Source organism: Mus musculus, chromosome 14 (assembly GCF_000001635.26).
Source record: "Mus musculus strain C57BL/6J chromosome 14, GRCm38.p6 C57BL/6J".
Classification (NCBI taxonomy): domain Eukaryota; kingdom Metazoa; phylum Chordata; class Mammalia; order Rodentia; family Muridae; genus Mus; species Mus musculus.
Genome location: NC_000080.6, coordinates 118,990,042 through 119,012,945, shown reverse-complemented (window position 1 = coordinate 119,012,945; position 22,904 = coordinate 118,990,042). Strand labels below are relative to the sequence as shown.

At 42.5% G+C, this 22,904-nt stretch overlaps 1 protein-coding gene across 18 annotated transcripts in view; it reads left to right on the top strand.

The window, feature by feature from the left end:
* Uggt2 (UDP-glucose glycoprotein glucosyltransferase 2) overlaps positions 1 to 22,904 on the top strand; it is a 117,791-nt gene that overhangs the window by 86,851 nt on the left and 8,036 nt on the right. For 5 of the 18 annotated variants that reach the window (XR_001781137.2, XR_003950884.1, XR_003950888.1 and 2 more), the window contains 7 exons: positions 3,852 to 3,947; positions 4,799 to 4,883; positions 5,619 to 5,801; positions 9,960 to 10,120; positions 11,061 to 11,175; positions 14,733 to 14,849; positions 17,874 to 18,045. Coding sequence is in view for 3 of the 18 variants with exons in the window: in NM_001081252.2 (NP_001074721.2) it covers positions 3,852 to 3,947; positions 4,799 to 4,883; positions 5,619 to 5,801; positions 9,960 to 10,120; positions 11,061 to 11,175; positions 14,733 to 14,849; positions 17,874 to 18,000 (884 nt within the window). In the remaining 15 variants the exon portion in view is untranslated. Of the gene's footprint in view, positions 1 to 3,851; positions 3,948 to 4,134; positions 4,226 to 4,359; positions 4,385 to 4,798; positions 4,884 to 5,006; positions 5,802 to 9,959; positions 10,121 to 10,936; positions 12,218 to 14,732; positions 14,850 to 17,873; positions 18,046 to 22,904 lie in introns of those variants that run through there. The other 13 variants (XR_003950881.1, NM_001081252.2, XR_003950885.1 and 10 more) reach the window with 12 other exon arrangements.

The following is a 22,904-nucleotide window of genomic DNA, read 5'->3' as shown; positions in this document are numbered from 1 at the left end:
GGGAAAGAAGTTTAACCTGGCAACCAGGCTGTGTGACCTCCTCCAGTGGGCAAATGCTGCGTAGGGCACAGGGCTGTTTGCACCAGAACACACAAGCCTGGTGTGGGGATGGAGATCGTCCTGCCAACCTCAGGACAAGATTTCCGGGGTTTGAATCCACCGTAACCCCACTCTTGCCCCAGGCATACCCCTCCTAGTCCCATGGCTCTGACTCCACAAACATGCATACATGTGTGCATGCGTGCACACGTGTACATATGTGTGTATACATATCTCTCCAGCTGAAGGAACCTCAGGAAAGACTTCACAGAGTGTGGCTAAGATTCTTCCTCTGGAAAGATGATGTTCAAAGGTTGTGGTAGAGTGAAGACACTTGTTAGTTGAGGAAACAGTAGATATGATCCTCAAAGAGCAGAGGTCGTCCAGCATGGCTGTGACATGGTGTGTGGTAGGATGTGTCTGAGCTGTGTGGGTAATTTAGGGCTTTGGGTGTAGGTCAGCAGTAGGATGCTTGCCTGGGATGTATGAAGCCCTAGGTTCAACCTCCAGCACCACAGAGGGGCAAGGGGTGACCGACCTGGAAGAGAGGGCTTGGTTCATAGAACCCAACAATACAAGTCTAGACATGACAGTGTCATTTGAATGGTATGGTCTGGGGACTTTGTCCATCTCCTGATTCTACGCCGCCTTTGCCTCCCATTTCCAGGGAGATTTTTTTTAAATAAAGTTTTACTGTCCAATAGATAGCAGTTACCTCTTTGCCAAAATACCAGCAAAAGCTCCATAAGGTAATCCAGAGCTAAACTGCCACCAGGTCTCCCAAACTGAGCTGAAGACTGTGACGGCCCACAGTCGAGTCACATGCTGTCCTGCAGAGCCTTGTCCCAGGTGGACCTCCTACAGTGAAGTCAGAGGAAGAACGGCCCCCTAAAACATCAACTTACAGCCAGGAGGGGAACAGAAGGCAGGCTGACAAAGGAAGCTGTTTGCTATAGATCCACTTGGTAGAGATTTTTGAAAGTCTGTTTTAGAAATGTAAACCTTAGCCAGGCAGTGGTGGCGCACGCTTTTAATCCCAGCACATGGGAGGCAGAGGCAGGTGGATTTCTGAGTTCGCGGCCAGCCTGGTCTACACAGTAAGTTCCAGGACAGCCAGAGATACACAGAGAAAACCTATCTCTAAAAACTTTTTTTTAAAAAAAGAAAGAAATGTGAACCTTTTCTAATTTTGTTCTGTTGCTGTGAAAATGCCGTAATCAAGACTTCAGGAAGGAAAGGGTTTATTTTCTATGACTGCCAGGCCCCAGTCTGTCACTGAAGGAGGGCAGGGCAGGAGCTCAACCAGAAATGTGAGGCTGAAACCATGGAGGAGTGCAGCTGGCTGGCTTATGTTTATGTTAGCCAGCCTCAGGGCTTCCTGTGTAGGGGATGATGCTGCCCACAGTGGGCAGGGCAGGAGCTCAACCAGAAATGTGAGGCTGAAACCATGGAGGAGTGCAGCTGGCTGGCTTATGTTTATGTTAGCCAGCCTCAGGGCTTCCTGTGTAGGGGATGATGCTGCCCACAGTGGGCTGGGCCTGTTTACATCAAGTAATAATCAAGGTTGTACCGCATAGGCATTCCCACAGGCCAATCCTTCAACTGAGACTCTCTTCATAGGATGACTATAGTCTATGACAAATTCACAGTTAAAGCTAACTAAAACAGAACTTCCTTTGAGTTTATAAATGTCAACTTTTTGTCATCTTGATCAAAGATAAGAAACTTTAAGCCAAATAGATTGAGTATCCTAAATAAATTTTGTTGTCACACAGTTAGAACACTTCCACCATATTGGATTTGGCCCAGTTTGTGCCTCTTTTTCTAGCCTATTCTGTTAATTAAAATCGACTTACTCTACCATGTAGCAATGTTTTCTTCAGAAAATTACAGAAAAAAAAAAGATTTACAAAATACTGGTATAATAATTTTTACTTACCAGAATATTTTTAAATTTAACTTTTTATTATTTTATGTATGTGGGTATTTGGCCTCTGTGTATATCTGTACACTATGTGTATCCTTGAAAAGGCCAGCACAGGGCATTGGGTCCCCTGGAAGTGGAGTTAGAGGCACTTGTCACTTGCCCTGTGGATGCTGGGAACTGAACCTGGGTCTGCTGCCAGAGTAGCCAAGGCTGTTAAATGCTGAGATGTCTTTCTAACCCCAACAAAAATATTTTTTATAAAAGAAGTCATTTTCAAATCTTAGTCACTATAAGTGATATATATGCTTATATAACTTAGATTTTTAATTATATAACAATCAGCATTAATTATATATATCACGGATATCCCACATTAAGTTCTTTTGTTTCTTTCTTTTTTTTTTGGCAATTTTTTTGTCTGCTTCTCTGGTTACTATCATTTTCTTTTATTTGTTCGTTTGTTTCCTTTTATTGGAAATAGTTTTCCCCCTCGAATTCTGATCATGGTTCCCCTCCTTCTACTCCTCCCACTATCACCCCTCCTCCTGTCCCATCTGACCTACTCCATTTCTGTCTCTCATTAGAAAACAAACAGGCTTCTGAGGGAAAATAAAATAAGGTAAAACAAAAACTAACTCACAGGAACTGGACAAAACCAACAGCCAGGCAGAGAGCCCAAGAGCAGTCACAAGGAACAGTTTGGTGACACACACAGGCGCCCATAAAGGCAGTAAACTGGAAGCCATAACATATGCACAGAGACACACGCAGGCTGTGTGTGCTGCCGCTGCCTCTGTGAGCTCACAGGCGCTCTGCTCGTGTTGATTCGAAGGCCTGCTTTCTTAGTGTCCTCCATCCTCTCTGGCTCTGACACTCTTTCTTTTCTTTTCAGACAAGTTCTCTCACTCACTGAGTGGCAAAGGCAGGCCTTGAACTCATGGCCTAAGCAGTCACTTTAAACAACAAAAAGAAAAGTGTGTGTGAAGAAAGAGTGTGTGCCACAGGTGTGCAGTGTACTCAGCGGGCAGTGAGGGAGTCAGATTCCGAGAGGCTGGAGTTAGGGGTGATTGTAAGCTGTGCAGTGTGGAAGCTGAACTTACACTCTAGAAAAGCAGGGCTGCCAGCAGCCCACCAGTAGTAACTTTAGTGTGAGGTACAACTGTGTCATGTACAAAGTCAGTGTCACACAGCCATGTCAGTGTCACACACCCATCCATCAGTCCAATGGGCCTGCTCTGCTGCCGCTCACCTTGTTTTCTGAGATGGTTGCTTACTGAGTGCAACCATCCATTAACACTGTGTGCTAGACTTGCCAGCACCAAGTCCCCAGGATTCTGCTTTCCTCTGCCTAGCCCTGGGATCCCATCGCTTGACCTGGGCAGGGTTCCACAGAGCAGGCCCTGTGCTCAGTGAATCTTTTTCTGGACCTCTGCAGGCATGTTACATAGTGTTTTAGAGGTGCATGCTTCATGACCAACATCCACACTCCTACTGGAAACCCAGAAACCCTGTTGTCCATGACTGACACTTCTGCTTAATGTATTGTTGCTTCCCACACTATTGGTCATTTAAGATCCAGCACACGAGGTATGAACATGGCAGGCTGTACTTCATTCTTGATTCTCAAAAGAACTCTTAGAAGTCACAAAACTTTATGTAACTATGGAAAATGGAAAAAGTTTAATTTCATTCCATGTCTACAAAAGCTCACAGAGCTCAAATGATACCCCCAACATTTAACATACTATAATATAAATATCTCACAACTGTCAGCACAGATGGCTATTCAATGTAATGGTGTTTTGATGCATATTATTTACATGTTACAGTTATAATATATACTAATAAATGCTAATAATTCACTGTCATGTATTTCTATTACAAGCTTCACAAAAAGTCTGCATAAAGATGAGAAAAAGGAAAATGACATCCTGAACATTTTTTCAGTTGCTTCTGGCCATTTATATGAGCGTTTTCTAAGGTAGGTGAGAAGGTTCTCATAGTTTCAGAAAGTTACACATTTACACAGATCGGAATTCAGCAAAATGAAAGAATGAACCTCAAAAGGAAATAAACTTTTTTTCCCGTTTCTGCCAAAGTATTAGCTTATTTTCATACCCGCCATTATTATTATTTATTATTATTATTATTTATATTCTCTGCCAAAGGCCCCTGGAGGAGCAAATCCACTGGGTTTGTGCGTTCTTCTTGCCTAAATGTTAACAAGGTATACACCAGTGAGCAGCTTGCTTTTTACATGTAAGTTTTAAAATACATTTAAATTTTATTAATTTGATTTGATTTAGAATAGTTTTAATTAATGTTAGAAATGCGTTGAATTTAACAAGATAATGAGAAAAAATATATATTGTAAATTTTCCTTTCCCATGAAGGAATATCATATTTGGAAAAAGAACGAAGTCAGTGGAGAAGAAGAAGATGGTATTCAGAATTTAAAGAATATTTTTAAGAGTTTATATAAAGGACCACAAAGAATGCCTCAGAGATATTTCAGTTCTGATCCTGGTGCTTTAGAGAGCACTTTCAGGGGCGCGCCTCTCTCCTTCACTGAAAGGCCTGGGTAAAGCAACCACATGGCAGAGTCCCAGAATGCACCAGTCCCTTCTCTTCTGAAAGCCTTGTATTGATCACACAGTGGCTCTGTGATATTTGCACCCTTACATCCTTATGCACTGCCTATTGTCACAGCCATAATGTCTGAAGGTGTTTTAGTTTACCTCTACATATTTCACAATGTGTATTCATAAGTCATCATTTAAAGGCCTCTGAATATAAGTTACCCTGTATTTGTCTCCATGTCCTTTGACTTAGGATTATGATGCTTTCTGTTCTGCGGAACACCGAAACTCCCGTGAAGTTCTGGTTTCTGAAGAATTACCTCTCGCCAACATTTAAAGTAAGCACATGGCTATTTTACAATGTGGCTAAAGCTTGATACTAATTTCTTTGTTACCATTGTAATCTCTGAAAACATTTCCCTTTTCAATGTGAGGTTTTTAAATGTGTATTTGCCAAATAGGGCATGGGAGTGGAAAACACATGGACTGAGATGACACAATACAGGATCCGTCCTAGCAGATGCTATCACTAATTAGAAAAACCATTCTCTGGATAAAAACCTTGCAGCACTTCATGGCAAAAGTAATGCCTCTTCAAAACGGGGTTTTCCTTTCTGGTTTGCTTTTTCTCTCTGTTTCTTCTTCGTACGGTGCTTTCGTGCATAACATAAACACTGGTGAGTGCGCAGGTGTAAGCCTGTAGCTTTGCTCTGTTCACAGTAGCCAGGCCCTCCCTCCAGCCAGAAGGTCATTGGCCTAACTACCTGTCTGTCTCAGTTCCTGAGGAGTCTGTTTGGGGAAGCAAGGCAGCAAGCAGTGGGCGTGAGCTGGAGCAGGAGGCTGAGCCACAAGCTTGAAGCAGTCTTTCAACACTCTCAAAGCCCGCCTCCAGTGACGTACTTCCTCCAACAGACACGTCTGCTGCCGCTCCCTCCCCTTCCTCCTTCACACACTCCCTTTCAGCTTGGGAACAAGTTTATTAGAATAGTATTTAAGCAGTTTTCAGTTTCTTTATAATGATTTATAGTAAGCTTCTTCTAAAATGTATTGTTTGATTTGTTATATGTGTCTAGGAGGTAATTCCTCACATGGCTAAGGAATATGGATTCCAGTATGAGCTTGTGCAGTATAAGTGGCCCCACTGGCTTCATCAACAGACTGACAAGCAGCGAATCATTTGGGGTTACAAAATCCTTTTCCTTGATGTCCTTTTCCCACTGGCTGTGGACAAAGTCATATTTGTTGATGCTGACCAGGTAACAAGAGCGATTACTTTTTACTAAAGCTTGCTTTGCATCTAACTGAACATGAACATGAGGATTTGCATTGCTCATTGATTGTCACTGTTAGTTTTTAGACATACACGACACGACATTTTTTATATCCACTAAGAACCTGGAGTTTAAAAACACACTAGCAGAGCGTGCGCAGACGGGAAAGTGTGACAAGAAGTACCGTCTGCGTACAACATGGCAGTTCCTATCTGAAACAGCCATTATTATTATTGTATAATTTGGCAAGTAAAACTAAGACATGTGTACATTATTCGTTATAAAAACAGTTCCATGCACCTGCGCGGGTACGCACGGGTTCCGCGCACCTGCGCGGGCACGCACGGGTTCCGCGCACCTGCGCGGGCACGCACGGGTTCCGCGCACCTGCGCGGGCACGCACGGGTTCCGCGCACCTGCGCGGGCACGCACGGGTTCCGCGCACCTGCGCGGGTATGCACAGGTTCCATGCACCTGCGTGGGTATGCACGGGTTCCGCGCACCTGCGCGGGTATGCACGGGTTTTCCTCTAGCTGCTGACTTGCTGGGAAGGTTAGCGGTGAGTGGTGAGTGTGGCCCTTCTCTCCTGCGTCCACCATCAACAGTGAAACCATCAAGTTTCCATCTGTCCATGACTTACTTAGGAAAGGCTCTAAATTTAGCTGGAGATAATGAAAAGCCACCTTCATTTCCAAATCTGTATGTATAGAATTATTAGCTCATTTCAGGATATTTGTCATCAGTAATCATGAAAATATTTGACAAGTGTACAGAATTTCTAATGCAGGAATACTTAAGTGTTCGTGTATATAAAGTGAATTCACAGGATATAAACGACATATCAAGGACAAAGGTGTATTTTCAGGTTTTATATTAGAATTTGCTGATAAGCATGGAGTGGAGATGGGGGCAGCTTTTTTTCTAAGTCCAGCACTGCAGAGAGTGAGGCAGGAGGATGAGGAGCTCAGTGCAGAAGCACGAATGAGGCCACCTGGAAACAAAAGCCAACCGGGAGGAAAAGACGGCAGAGAAGAGAGCAGGGCCCTTGCCTGGGTGAAGTCTAAGCCACTGCCGTCTGAGCTCTGAGGCCAGAGACTATTTATCACCTCATTGTAGAACAGCAGGGGACTAAATGCAAAAATTTATTGCTGGGCTCCTTACTCTGGTGAGTCAGCAGCCAGAAGCCTCTCTGGCTAAGCTGGTTAACTCTTTGTGAACCACAGAGGAAGGAAAGGAAAAGAATTAAGATGCTGGGGCTGGTGAGATGGCTCAGTGGGTAAGAGCACCCGACTGCTCTTCCGAAGGTCAGGAGTTCAAATCCCAGCAACCACATGGTGGCTCACAACCATCTGTAACAAGATCTGACTCCCTCTTCTGGAGTGTCTGAAGACAGCTACAGTGTACTTACATTAATAAAATAAATAAATCTTTAAAAAAAAAAAAGAATTAAGATGCTGTATACAGGCAAATGTACACAGACGCATATACATTCAAACATTCATATACCCACACTCTGGCCGGGCCCAACTCTTTGTCACAATCAACTCCGAAAATATTCATGCATGCTTACATACGTGCATATGTACCTGCACACATGCATATAAACAGACATACACATTTGGATGGATGGATGGATGGATGGATGGATGGATAGGGCAAAACTCCCCAAGCCAAACTATTCATTCAACTAACAACTTTATTTCATTTCTCTGGCCTTATTATACTTTTAAAAATATTAATAATTTTATTAGATATTTTCTTTATTTACATTTCAAATGTTATTCCCTTTTCTGGTTTCCCCTCCAAAACCCCCCTATCTCTCCCCCTTACCCTGATCACTAACCCACCCACTCCTGCTTCCTGGCCCAGGCATTTCCCTACACTGGGGCATAGAGTCTTCACAGGACCAAGGACCTTGCCTCCCACTGATGACTGACAAGGCTATCTTCTATTACATATGCAGCTAGAACCATGGGTCTTTCCATGTGTACTCTTTGGTTGGTGATTTAGTCCCCAGGAGCTCTGGGGGTACTGGTTAGTTCATGTTGTTGTTCCTCCTATGGGGCTGCAAACCCCATCAGCTCCTTGGGTCCTTTCCCTGGCTCCTCCACTGGGGACCCGGTGCACAGTCCAGTGGATGGTGATTCCTCCAGAACTTCTTTTATTCTTGAGAAGAGTTTTTGCTATCCTAGGTTTTTTGTTATTTCAGATGAATTTGCAAATTGCCCTTTCTAACTCAGTGAAGAATTGAGTTGGAATTTTGATGGGGATTGCATTGAATCTATAGATTACTTTTGGCAGGATAGCCATTTTGACTATATTAATCCTGCCAATCCATGAGCATGGGAGATCTTTCCATCTTCTGAGATCTTCGATTTCTTTTTTCAGAGACTTGAAGTTCTTATACAGATCTCTCACTTCTTTAGTTAGAGTCACAACAAGGTATTTTATATTATTTGTGTCTATTGTGAAGGGTGTCGTTTCCCTAATTTCTTTCTCAGCCTGTTTATTCTTTGTGTAGAGAAAGGCCATTGACTTGTTTGAGTTAATTTTATATCCAGCTACTTCACCGAAGCTGTTTATCAGGTTTAGGAGTTCTCTGGTAGAATTTTTAGGGTCACTTATATATACTATCATATAATCTGCAAATAGTGATATTTTCTTTCCAATTTGTATCCCTTTGTTCTCCTTTTGTTGTCTAATTGCTCTGGCTAGGACTTCAAGTACTATATTGAATAGGTAAGGAGAAAGTGGGCAGCCTTGTCTAGTCCCTGATTTTAGTGGAATTGCTTCAAGTTTCTCTCCGTTTAGTTTGATGTTGGCTACTGGTTTGCTGTCGATTGCTTTTATTATGTTTAGGTATGGGCCTTGAATTCCTGATCTTTCCAAGACTTTTATCATGAATGGGTGTTGGATTTTATCAAATGTTTTCTCAGCATGTAATGAAATGATCATGTGGTTCCCCCCACCCCCCGGAGTTTGTTTATATAGTGGATTACATTGATGGATTTCCATATATTGAACAATCCCTGCATCCCTGAAATGAAACCTGCTTGGTCAGGATGGATGATTGTTTTGATGTGTTCTTGGATTTGATTTGCAAAAATTTTATTGAGTATTTTTGCATCGATATTCATAAGGGAAATTGGTCTGAAGTTCTCTATCTTTGTTGGGTCTTTGTGTGGTTTAGGTATCAGAGTAATTGTGGATTCACAGAATGAGTTGGGTAGAGTACCTTCTGCTTCTATTTTGTGGAATAGTTTGTGAAGAACAGGAATTAGATCTTCTTTGAAGGTCTGGTAGACCTCTGCACTAAACCCATCTGGTCCTGGGCTTTTTTTTTTTTTTTTTTGGTTGGGAGACTATTAATGACTGCTTCTATTTCTTTAGAGGATATGGGACAAGCACAAACACACAGTTTAGGGGAAGAAAAAAATTCAAAAACTAAGATTTTAAAATAAAATTCTCTTACCTTCCCTCAACATTTTCACTAGTATTCTTTTGGCAAGCTTGAGACAATTGAAAAGTAAAACTGGGCAGGAGAGAGGCTCAGGGGTTAGAAGGACTTTGCTCCTCTTGCCTAAGACCCACAGTCAACAACTCCAGTTCCTGGGGATCCAGTACCCCCTTCTGGCATCTATGGGCATTGCACCACATGGCACACAGGCATAACTTGCAAACACCCATATATATACATTAAATAAATAAATATTTTTTTAAAAAACTGAAAAATTAAAACACAGTAACATTTTCATTTAAGCTACTTTTTAAATCAAGACTGACTTTATGATTCAAATTAATATTTTCCAATATAAATTTATATATTGAGGAACTAAGTGTTGTATGCCATTGTGATGGTTAATCCCTTCCTGAAACACATGCTTTATAAACTAGCTTGCCTATAAATGATATCACTATGTATTCCTACTGGTAAGACCACAGTTATTCAGGTAAAGAGCATAAAAGTCTATGGTTTTTTTTTTTATTTGTAAGAACAAGGAGGAAAAATTAATGTGTATGATGTTGTACAGGAAACTTACCTGCTGTTTCTGTGCACTGAGGCAGTAACGTGAGATTCACATGGGAAGAGTCTATGCCGCTGTGCAGTCTGCACTGTACAGAGACACTGTTCTCATTCCTTAGATCGTGAGACATGACCTAAAAGAACTTCGAGATTTTGATCTGGGTGGAGCTCCTTATGGATATACTCCATTTTGCGATAGCCGCACTGAAATGGATGGATATCGTTTCTGGAAAACAGGATACTGGGCATCGCACCTTGTTAAAAGGAAATACCATATCAGGTAAGACAGTGCGTGTTCTCCTCAGACCGATCATCATGTACATTCACCCTCATAACTGATCTGCATCTGTGAAGCTCCTGGTGTACATGAACTCTCGAGAATTCTCTCAGTCTCGATGCCCTGTTGTCTGTTTCATAGGTCAGAAAACTGAGGCAGGCCACATTTAGTGACCTGCCCAGGCTTTCCATGGCTAGCACTTAGCACAAGAATTAGAACCAAATGACTCCAGTTAGGTCCAGGAGTGTACACCTAACTGCTGCAGGAAGTAAGTTTGGTTTGTCCATTACAAAGTGCAGAAGCTGTCTTCCAACAGTTACTTGTTTGTAGGGCTATGAGTTTCATGAAAACCTGAAGATGTTTGAGATGACCCTAAAATACATAGATCTTTCCATAGTTATACAAAACCTCAAAGTCGGCAAAAATACCAGAACACTGGACTCAAATTTCTGAAAGAAATATTTGTAACCCTAAGGTATTCGCCCTAGTTTGCTTTCTATTGCTATAGTAAACACCATAACCAAAAGCTACTTAAGGAGGAAAGAAAAGAGTTTGTTTGATTTTGCTGCTTACAGTCCACCATAAAGGGAAGTCTGCACAGGAACTACAGGCAGGAACCTGGAGACACGAAACACTGCTTCCTAGCTCGCTCACTCTTCCATAGCTTGCTTTTATAACCACAGACCACCTGCACAGGGATGGCACCACCCACAGGGGTCTGGGCATTCCTACATCAATTATCAATCAAGAAAGCACACCACAGACTTGCTCGCAGGCCAGTCTGATGGAGGCATTTCTTTAATCATCCCCTCTTCCCAGGTATGATTGGGAATTCTCAAGTTGACCACAAAAACTAAACAACACAGCCTGTGTAGCTAAGCACTGCTATGAAGGGGAGCGCTACCGAAGCCACTCGGACTACTAAGGAGTGTTCCTTTTTCAGTGCCTTGTATGTGGTGGATCTTAAGAAGTTCAGGAGAATCTCAGCAGGTGACAGGCTCCGGGGCCAGTACCAAGCTCTCAGCCAGGATCCAAACAGTCTCTCAAACCTTGATCAGGCAAGTCAACTTTTATGACAAATTTTAATGACTAAATATATATTGGTGGATAAAATGTTTCAGTCCTTCATACAGAGTTGTTTCTTTACCACCTCTTTTACAAACTTATTATCTTTATACACATACCTCTACTTACCCATAACTTCCTATTTGAAGCTCAGAGTATTTCTTATCCTAGCACTGTTCTCACTTTTCCCTTCCCAAATCTACTTATTCCTCCTTCTCTGATGAACCTGTCTTATTTCCTTCTCTAAGACCTGTCTCATTTCCATCTCTGAGACCTGTCTCATTCCTTTCTCTGCAGCCTGTCTCATTCCCTTCTCTGTGGCCTGTTCCATTTTCTTCTCTGTGACCTGTCCCAGTTCCTTCTCTAAGTCCTGTCTCATTTAGCTGCCTTCCTTTCCTTCATTCCAGTCATGACATACAGTCCTTCACATGCAATAAGGCCCCCGTCCCTCTCGTCTCTTTTGTGTGCCCATTCATCTTCAACAAAACTCATTCCCCAGGATCCCTGAAGACAGCTGTAAAGCGGGAATTTCTGGGTTCTTCGGAGACTCAGTTAAGATGTAATGTTTTGCTGGAGCAGAAAGGTGAAAGAATGTTTTACAGAAGCAAACACAGGTGATGTGTAGAAAGAATATAAATATGACCTTACAGACAGTGGGAGCTCAAGCTTTGCTCTGCCTTTCTAATCTTTTCTGATGACAGGCATGTATTGATTCACTTTGTGTTGTTGAGCTTTGCTAGTGGTGACGTCATAAACAGAAACTCACCAAAGAACTTGACGTGAGGTTCCTGTAGCTTCTTGCTGCTTCCCCAGACTTGGGCCAATTGGCAAGCCTCTCAGTTTCTTCTGGATTGACCTATCCCTGCTGGTTCATGTGGTGTCTGCCCAGTGGACTGGACTGCAGCTGCTGGTTCATGTGTGGTGTCTGCCCAGTGGATGGGACTGCAGCTGCTGGTTCGTGTGTGGTGTTTGCTAATGGACTGGACTGAGAAAGACAAAGATTGGAATCACCCCCAAAGAACTCTTTCTGAACAGGTCTACTTCTTCTTTATCATAATCACCTTTCTTTCCCACTGCCTCTGATAGGTGGGGGGCTGGAGGGGAGGTTAAATTCCTATTAAAGGTTGTGAAAAATATATGCTTACCCACCTGACAAGCACCTTCCCCTCACATTCCATTAAATTATTCATCATTGCCCTAAAATATTTCAGATAATTTAAGCAGATATGAAAGACAATGCAACCAAAAATCCTTACTATTTCTATTTACTAAAACCATTCACATTCCTTTAGAATGCTTTAATTCTAGTTACAATATATGTGTATATGTGTGTGTACATATGTGTGTATGGTTGATTTTTGGAGAAGAAATAAAATAGGAAACTGTGGTAGAAAGGAGTGCAGAATGGCCAGTGAAGTTAGGGTTTTCAGTGTAAAGTAGGTGCCCATTTGTTCCTGTGAAGGCCGAGTTTGAGTCGGTTTCTTATGGAGGCCAAAGAATCGCTCACATTGCTGTTCCCAGTGCTGAAAGTGGGCATTTTGTGTTTGAGGAATATAGGGATCTTGGTTATTTCTTTCGAGATTAAATGCATACCTACTTGCATGTATACATTACCCATGGTCTTGTACATGATATTCATGGCTTTTTTTCAACAGACCGAACCCAGGAACAATTTTGTATTAGCTGTCTACTGGTACATAATACCTTAGTGTAAAGCCTAGTAGCAAAAATAAAAGTCTGTTTGTATGTGTCAGGAGTCTGAGCAGGCACAGCTGGCATAGCTGGATGCTCCTTTGCACTTATCAGTATCAACTCCTTTGGTGCTTGATATCACAAGACCATCCCCTGAGTTGTAGAACTTCTTCAAAAGCCACTGCACTACATATTCATTCCTCTCCCAGCTATGGGCTGTAAGCAATATTTGCCAGATGGCCTTATCACCAGGGCACGAGAAAGGTCAGAGAAAGAGGGAAGACCAACAAAAATGAAGAAACAGTCTATAATGTTCTTGGTTTTGTTGCTTTAACACATTGATTTTACATATTAATGAAATTCAATGTGGTATTTTCAACAATATTGCCTGACTGAAGCCAGCTTCCCTGCCTTTCACTCCTGTTTGCTCACCCTTGGCTGCCTTCCCAGGCTCTAGTCCATCCTCCTCTTCAGGTTGGACTTCATTAGTTCCTGCACATGAGGAAAAGCGTGAGATGTTGGTCTCTGTACTGACGGCCTGTCTCACTTAATGTGGTGTTCTCCACCTCACGTGTGCTGCAGATGACAGAATTTCACTTTTCCTTGTTTCTCTACTCAACTTTTTTATTTTCTTTTATATATACATGATTTTATATACAAAATATAGAAACTCCATATGAGATACAACATACGTGCCTTTCTGAGACGGGCTTAATTTGTTTAGTGTGATGTTCTCTGGTTGTAGTCATTTCCCTTCAGTATAATATACTTCAATATAATTTCCTTCTTCCTGTTGCAAGTGATGTCATTTCCTTCTTCCTGTTACCCCAGGTATCTCTTTCACTGATTTACAACATCTTCTGAATAACAGTCCTCTCCCTTGCAGATAACAGTAGCTTCCTCCCGTCTCTTCAGTCTCCGCATTTCTATTCCCTTTTCCTGATTTACTACACTTTTCTAGGACTTCCTCTAAGGTATTTAGTAGGACTGGTGGGAGTGAAGCCCTAAAACTCTGAAGCATCGGATACATAGGACATCTAATGCAAAGTACTTCCCTTAGGCAAGTATCTTGCCTAGGTAGTATGCTTAGAAATCTACATTTCTAAGGAGAAGGAAGGACTCAGTGACTGGCATATAAATAGTATCTCAGTAACAATACACTAAATCTCTCTAAAAGACTCTTTAGCTACTAGGCCCATATATATATATATGCTTGAAACCATGTGCCAGCAATCCTTGCTTAGAAAGCTTGAGCATGCAGAACCGGGAAATTGTTTCCGCAACATCTTTACCAACAAAGCGATGAGAGTGTGGAGAGTGTGATGATGCTCGTCCACACAGGCACTGAGTGGGGTCTCAGAGGTTAGGAGGTTAAGTACTGCTCTTCCCTGCGACCTGGCTCTGTTCCCAGCATCTACAGTAGTGGCCTATAACCGCCTATAACTACAGTTCCAGGGGCATCTGGTGTTCTCTTCTGGCCTCAGCAGGCACCACTTCCATACAGATAGACAAAGCACCCATACACAGAAATAAAGGTAAATAGTTTTTAAATTTAAAAATGAAGTAAGCAACAAGAGCGGCACCTGTCAGTACTGGTTGTGTTATATCCTGGTTCTGATATCAAGAGAGTAGAGAAACTGAGGCTGTGCAGAGCAGGCAGCTGAGTGCTGGTTCTCAGACCTTCCTCACCGTCTGATTCTGGATGTGGTTCATATATGATGTGACACAAAATTATTACCTGCAATTAGGCATGTGAATCTTAACATTTGGAGAATCTGAAATTGGATGGGTTTTTATGATAATTTAAAGTTTAAATGGCAACTTCAGTCAGTCTCTAGCATATTGTTTTGTTCCATAGGATCTTCCCAACAACATGATTTACCAAGTTGCCATCAAGTCTCTTCCTCAAGACTGGCTGTGGTGTGAAACCTGGTGTGATGACGAATCTAAACAAAGAGCCAAGACGATCGACCTGGTGAGCACCTGTGTCCTCATTTGCATATAGCTACACAGAATGTTCACGTTTAAGTGTGTTGTTTTACAAGTCACACCGCACACACCTATTATTGCCTTACTTCCCAGGCTTTGTCACTTACACACTTAGTAAAGAACTGTGCTCAGGGTCCCTGAGCTACCCGAGGGTGTGCTGATTGTAAGGACAGAAGTGTGAAGGTAACCCATGACAAAGACAAATTCAAAAGAAAGTGCAGATGGGACATGTGAGACCCAGGGGATCTGTGAGAAGAGCATGTCTGTGAATCGTCGGTAGACAAAGAGAAAACGGGAGTTTTCAGTCAATCAATAAACTAGGGATAGAGAATAGGCAAGACCAAAGGAGAACTTTACCACAGTATATTATAGATAAAACCCTAAGTACACAGAACAAAGAAAATATATTTTTCAAATATATGTATGCTTCAAGGGTGAACACCAGTTCCTTTATGCAAGCAGACCCATCAGAATAAAAGCATATTTCTCAGCAGATATTTTAAAACCATGAAGGCTTTGAACAATGTCTTTCAAACTCTAAAAGGCCACAGCTGCCAAGCCAGAATGCCAAATCCATCAAAACTTTCAAAACTGAAGGAGGGAGAAAAACTTTTCTGAGACCTCTCTACTAGATTGTCTACTATAGAAGAAGTTAAAAGGTAAAGAGGAGTTGGGAACACATCTTGAATCCTGAAGTCCTCCCTTTTGGTAGGCGTTGGTGATGTGTCTATATCCAAAAGAGGGGCTTTTGGTTTGGGATGACAGGTCTCACCTAGCAGTAGCTGGTGCAGTAAATCTCCTCCCAGATATGCCCCCCTCCCCCCCGGCAATGAGAACACAACACACTTAGTATGAATACATGCTGTGCGCCTAGATTGGGCAGATCTATCACTACACTACCATCTTCCACATCTATGAGACCCCTTAGAACTTGGGGTTTCTCCAGGCCATGTGCTCCTGCTCTGCTTTGTTTTTTCCTCCTCCTCCTCCTCCTCCTCCTCCTCCTCCTCCTCCTCCTCCTCCTCCTCCTCCTCCTCCTCCTTCTTCTTCTTCTTCTTCTTCTTCTCTCTCTCTCTCTCTCTCTCTCTCTCTCTCTCTCTCTCTCTCTCTCTCTCTCTCTCTCTCTCTCTTCCATTTTCTTCTTCTTCTCTCTTCCAACCTTCTGCTCCACCTTCTCTTTATCTGCCCAATCATCAGCTCTCCTTTATTTTACAAATTAAGGTGGGAAGCAGGTTTACAGGAAATCACCTGAGTGCTGACTCATTCCTTGTTCTCAACCACTCACAGGAGAACAGAATTGACATCAAATATAATTAGCCCCAGGGCTATCCACAACACAGAGAAAAGGATATCGTGAATTTTAGTGTTGGCACAATTAAGCTCTTTTTCAGAAACATTTAAAAATTAAGGAACATGGGGCTAGAGAGAGATGGCTCAAGGGTTAAGATAAGATGGAAAGCATCTACAGTGTTTGCCAAAATATCACAAGGATGGTCTCTAGCCCAGTTGCCAATACTGTTTGCTTCTGAAAGCTCTCGAGCAAGAGCTACACAATCACATTACTCCAGCACTACTGTCTTCCAGGACCCTACCAGGAGGCCCAGTAATTCCCACTTTCAATGTCCAACCACGTTCTAATCCAAAGTCCCAAAGTGTTCCATACTTCTCCAAAACTCAGATAAGACCGGCCTGTCACACCAACAGCCAGCCCCCTGGTACCAACCTCTGTCTTACCTGTCTATGGCTGTGGTAAGACACCATGTTCAAGTCAACTTAGAGAAAAAAGCGTTTACAGGGGGGTTTACAGGTCGCACAGTGTTAGAATCCATGACCATCACGGCATGGAGCATGACAGCAGTCAAGCAGGCAATCGCTGAGAGCTCATATCTTGTTGTACAAGCACAAGGCAGAGAGGGTTAACTGGGAATAGTGTGAGCTTTTGAAATCTCAAAGCCCATCCCCAGTGACACACCTCTGCTAACCCCCTCATCATTCCCAAACAGTTGCACCTACCAGGAACCAAGCATACAAGTACATGAGCCTGTGGGGGCCATTTTCATTCAAACCACCACGTGAGCTTAATGAGAGTAAAGTTTCTGGTAAGAGGAAGGGCCTTGGAAAATAGGTTATCACTGAGCTGCTAGTCGGGGCATTTTATAAAGGACATATGGCAGAAAAGGACATGTGCTTGGACTGTGTTCTAGTATGCCAGGTTGGGCCATCCACAAAGTGTCTAGCTGCCTCCTCTCAATTTCTGTCACATCCTTCCTTAGAGCTCCCAAGCAAGGGTGGGAGATAGCATACAGCTGTCCAGCAAGGGCATTTCCAGAACTGCGCCTTTGGGCTTGCTTCCCTGGCCAGCCATATTCTCTCGACAGTCATCATCTGTAGTAAACTGAAGCACACGATTGCATTGCTAAGATCTGAGTCCAGGCTTAGTGATCCTCATTGAGAGAGTTGGGCAAGACTCCAGTGTAATAAAGATTGTTGTGGCGTAGAGCAGTATAATCTTCATTAGGCAAGAGTAGACAATTGCCAGAGAAACTACTGCTCCAGTCTACATAGTAAGCATGTCAGTATTACGTTCTCTGAGCTGTATCAATGTTAGGCCTTTGCTTTGTGCAGGTGAAAGATAAGTCTGTCTTAGAGCAGGAAGGGACAGAGTGACGTGATGCATTCCTTAGCAGAGTGCATCGTTGTTCTTTACCAGAAAGCTTCCTGGTATGTTCTGTTCTCGGACTTATAATCAGTAGTTAAATTCATGTTGTTCTGCTCCTCCATTTCACAGCCTTTGATGATAAAGATGTGGACAGGCCAGCCCCAGTGTCCGTTAGGCTGGCTCATGTGTAGCCACCCAGTACACAGTAGGCTGTGCTTTTCATAGTGGTGTTATACCATGTCTGCACTAGTGACATACGACGTTCCCCAAGAGTTTCCTTTGTTTCCTAGAATGTGGTCTTTATTGTTCTTGTTGTTTCTCTTTTACTAACAATTTTTGTTTGAATTTTAGTGCAATAATCCCAAAACAAAAGAACCCAAACTAGAAGCTGCTGCAAGGATCGTCCCAGAATGGGTCACATATGATACAGAAATCCGGACACTATTAGATCATCTTGAAAATAAGAAGAAAAGTGCGAGTGAGTGCTTGCCCTGCAGCACCGTGCGCTATCTGTGCTGTGCTGGTGAGCTCAGGCTGGTCACAGGCTGCTCTTAGTGAGCCCCCGAGTCATGTCAGTGTTTCCTTAAGACCATATGTGATGGGATTCAGACTTCATTTTAGGGGCTGGAGAGATGGCTCAGCAGTAAGTGCACAAGCTGCTCCTGAGGGCACTCAGGTCCAGTACCCAGCACCCACATGCTGGTTCACAACCATCTGGAGCTCCAGATGCAGGCGCCCTCAGCCCTCATCAGCCTCCAGGGACACTTCTCACTCGCATGGCACTCACACAAATATGCAGGGGAAATGCACACAAAAAGCCAAATCAATAACCCTAATGCATTTACATTTTATTTTACATAGACTAAGCTCACAAGTTTTTATTAAAATGTATATTAATTGCATATACTAATGACTTTCTCTGCAACATTAAGACCACTTAAGACAGAATACAGCTTTAATTTACATATTTATGTCAATGAGTAGTATATTTGCTAAAACAGAGGATAGAAATAAAAGAAATTTCATTTCTAAGATTATACTGAATTTTCCAAATATGAAAGTCCAAACAAGCCCTCAAAACTAGAAAGAAAAAGTCATAAATAGCTCACAGAAAACCTCATCTCCCACCTTGGGAATTGTCATTTTTGACCCACACTTCCCGTGATCGGTCCTAATATCTTTAGTCATGAGTTAAAAGTGTTGGACTAGATTTTCTCCCACTTGTATTTAAAAGTTGACATTACCTTAACATTTTTTCACCCCAACTAATCATTCAACAAAAGTGTTTGTCTCTCTAGGAACTTAATCACTTCACCCAGGGTATCTAATGTGTGCCATTTGTTGAAACTTAATACTTATTCTCTCAACCCTCCCCTGCCCCAACTGCTCCCAGACACACACACACACACACACACACACACACACACACACACACACACACCCAGCACACATACACAGAGAGACAGATAGACAGACAGACAGACAGACAGACAGACAGACAGACAAACTCCACTTCTTCGGAAGAGAAAGACCTCCCAGGGATTTCAACTGAAGAGTCATAGAGAGATGCAATAAGACTAGGCACCTCCCCTCATATTAAGGCTGGAGGAAAAAGATCCCAAGAACAGACAAGAGTCAGAGAGACCCCCACATGCACTCCCAGTGTTAGGAGTCCCACAGTAAGACCAAGCTACAGAAGCATATATATACAGAGGACCTAGATCAGACCCATGCAGACTCTGGCTTGTAGCTTCAAGGGGCTTGTTAGATGATTCCATTAGCCATGTTGTCTTGGTGTCCTCAACCCTCTGACTGCTACACCCCTTCCACCCTTGGTTCTGAGTTTCTGCATTGCTCTCACCAGATGTTGGAGGAAGCCTGTGGTAATGGTTGGGCTAGACACTGATCCATGAGTGTAGCGGAGTATCATTAGGAACCCTTCCTTTGACCTTTTAGCCAGTCATGTTTGGTTCTGCTCTGGGTTTCTGGGCCATCCAGTTTCCATTTCCTGGACATCAAGCAGTTTTAGGCATGGGCTCTCAGGGTTAGGCCATTTCCACAAGCTCTAAGCCAGCCACCATTGCCTCAGCACATCTTGCTAGCAGGACAGGTTGTGGGTCAAAGGTTTTGTAGGTGGTTGGTGTCCCACTAACTGGATGCCTTGCCTGATTACAGATGATGGCCACTTCAGGTTCCATATCCCCCATTACCAGGAGTCTTCACTAGGGTCACCCTCATGGATTCCAGGGAGTTTCTATTACACCAGGTTTCACATTTCACCCCCCAAATCCTCCCAGTTCTAGACAGTCCTCCCTAGATTCTCCCCCTCTACTCCTCCCCCTGCACCAGACCCCTCATCACTACCCACTGAAGCTCACCTATGAAATCCATTCTATTCCCCCTCCCCAAGGAGAGCCTTGTGTCCCCCCCTTGAGCCCTCCTTGTTATTCATCTTCTCTGGGTGTGTGGATTGTAGCATGGTTGTCATTTACTTCACAGCTAATGTCCTCTTAAAAGTGAGTACATAACAAGTTTGTCTTTCTCTGTCTGAGTTATCTCACTCAGGATGATCTTTTCTAGTTCCATTCATTAGCCTGCAAATTTTATGATGTCATTTTAACAGCTGAGTAATACTCCAGTTATAAATGAATCACTTTTTTTTATGCGTTCTTTGGTCGAGGGACATGTAGGTTGTTTCCAGTTTCCAACTATTATAAACAAAGCTGCTATGAACACAGTTGAACATCCTTGGGGAGTCCTTTGGATATATGCCCAAGAATGGTATAGCTGGGTCCTGAGGTAGACGGATTCCCAGTTTTCTGAGGAACTGTCATATTGATTTCCACAGTGGCTGTATCAGTTTGCACTCCCAGCAGCAATGGAGGAATGTTCCCTCTGCTCCACATCCTCATCAGCCTGAGCTGTCACTGTGTTATTGATCTTAGCCATTCTGGCAAATGTAAGATGGAATCTCAAAGTCATTTTGATTTGCATTTTCCCAAGGAATAAGGATGTTAAACGTTTCTTTGAGTGTTTCTTAGCCATTTGCATTTCCTCTGTTGAGAATTCTGTTCGGATTATTTGGTTTGTTGATGTCTAGTTTCTTGAGTTCTTTATATATTTTAGAAAGTAGACCTCAGTTGGTTATGGAGTTGGTAAAAGTCTTTTCCCAATCTGTAGGATGCCTCTTTGTCCAGTTGATAGTATCTTTTTCCTTACAGAAGTGTTCAGCTTCATGATGTCCCATTTATTAGTTGATGATCTTAGTGGCTATGCTGTTCTCTTTGGGAAGTTGTGTCCTGTACCAATGAGTTCAAGAGCATTCTTCACTTTCATTTCTATTGGATTTAGTATCTAGTTTTAGGTTGAGATCCGTGATCCACTTGGACTTGAGTTTTGTGCAGGGTGATAGATATGGATCTCTTTGAATTTTTCTATATGCAGACATCCAAATTGTCCAGCACCATTTTTGAAGATGTTGTCTTTTTTTTCCAATATGTATTTGTGGCTTTTTATCAAAAGTCCAGTGTCTATATGTATGTGGACTTATGCCTGTCTATGTCTTTTATCTGATTTATGATAATACCATGTGGTATTTATCACTATAGCCCTGTAGTGCAAATTGGGAGTGGTGAGGCCTCCAACAGCTCTTTTATTGTTCAGAGTTGTTTTAGCAATCCTGAGTTTTGTTGTTGTTGTTTTAACTTGTTTTGTTTTTCCATATGAAGATGAGAATTTTCCTTTCAAGGTATGTGGAGAATTTTTCTGGAATTTTGATGGGGATTGCTTTGAATCTGTAGATTGCTTTTGGTAGGATGGCCATTTTTACTTGGTAGTCCTACACAGGTCCATGAGCATGAGAGGGCTGTCCATCTGAATTTTTTACTTTCTTTCTTTCTTTTTTTTTTTTTTTTGGTTTTTCGAGACAGGGTTTCTCTGTATAGCTCTGGCTGTCCTGGACCTCACTTTGTAGACCAGGCTGGCCTCGAACTCAGAAATCCGCCTGCCTCTGCCTCCCGAGTGCTGGGATTAAAGGCGTGCGCCACCACGCCCGGCTTTCTTTCTTTCTTTAAAGACTTGAAGCTCTTGTCATACAGGTCTTTCACATGCTTAATTAAAGTTACCCCGAGATATTTTATGTTCTTTGAGAGTATTGTGAAGGGTGTTTCCCTAATTTCTTTCTCAATCTGTTTGTCATTTGTATATAGGAGGGTACTGATGTTCTGTTTTTGTTTTTGTTTTAATTAGTCTTGTATCCAACTACTTTGTTGTAAGAGTTCCCAGTGGAATTTTTAGGGTCATTTATGCGTACTATTATATTAACTGCAAATAGAGATGATTTGACTTCTTTTTGTCCAATTTGTTTTATCTTGATCTCTGTTAGTTTTCTTATTGCTCTGGCTAAAATCTAAAGAGCTATATTGAATAGCTAGGAAGAGAGTAGGCAGCCTTGTCTTGTCCCTGATTTTGGTGGAAATGCTTTTAGAGTCTCCATGGAGAAATCAGGTGTAATTCTGATAGTTCTGCCTTTTTGTGTTACTTGCCCTTTTCCCTTGCAGCTTTTAATATTCTTTCTTTGTTCTATATATTTAGTGTTTTGGTTATTATGCAGTAGTGGAGAGGCTGTGTGAGGACTTCCTTTTCTGGAACAATCTATTCGATTTTCTTTTTTTTTTTTCCATTTTTATTAGGTATTTAGCTCATTTACATTTCCAATGCTATACCAAAAGTCCCCCATACCCACCCACCCCCACTCCCCTACCCACCCACTCCCCCTTTTTGGCCCTGGTGTTCCCCTGTACTGGGGCATATAAAGTTTGCGTGTCCAATGGGCCTCTCTTTCCAGTGATGGCCGACTAGGCCATCTTTTGATACATATGCAGCTAGAGTCAAGAGCTCCGGGGTACTGGTTAGTTCATAATGTTGTTCCACCTATAGGGTTGCAGATCCCTTTAGCTCCTTGGGTACTTTCTCTAGCTCCTCCATTGGGAGCCCTGTGATCCATCCATTAGCTGACTGTGAGCATCCACTTCTGTGTTTGCTAGGCCCCGGCATAGTCTCACAAGAGACAGCTACATCTGGGTCCTTTCGATAAAATCTTGCTAGTGTATGCAATGGTGTCAGCGTTTGGATGTTGATTATGGGGTGGATCCCTGGATATGGCAGTCTCTACATGGTCCATCCTTTCATCTCAGCTCCAAACTTTGTCTCTGTAACTCCTTCCATGGGTGTTTTGTTCCCAATTCTAAGGAGGGGCATAGTGTCCACACTTCAGTCTTCATTCTTCTTGAGTTTCATGTGTTTAGCAAATTGTATCTTATATCTTGGGTATCCTAGGTTTGGGGCTAATATCCACTTATCAGTGAAATCGATTTTCTGTAT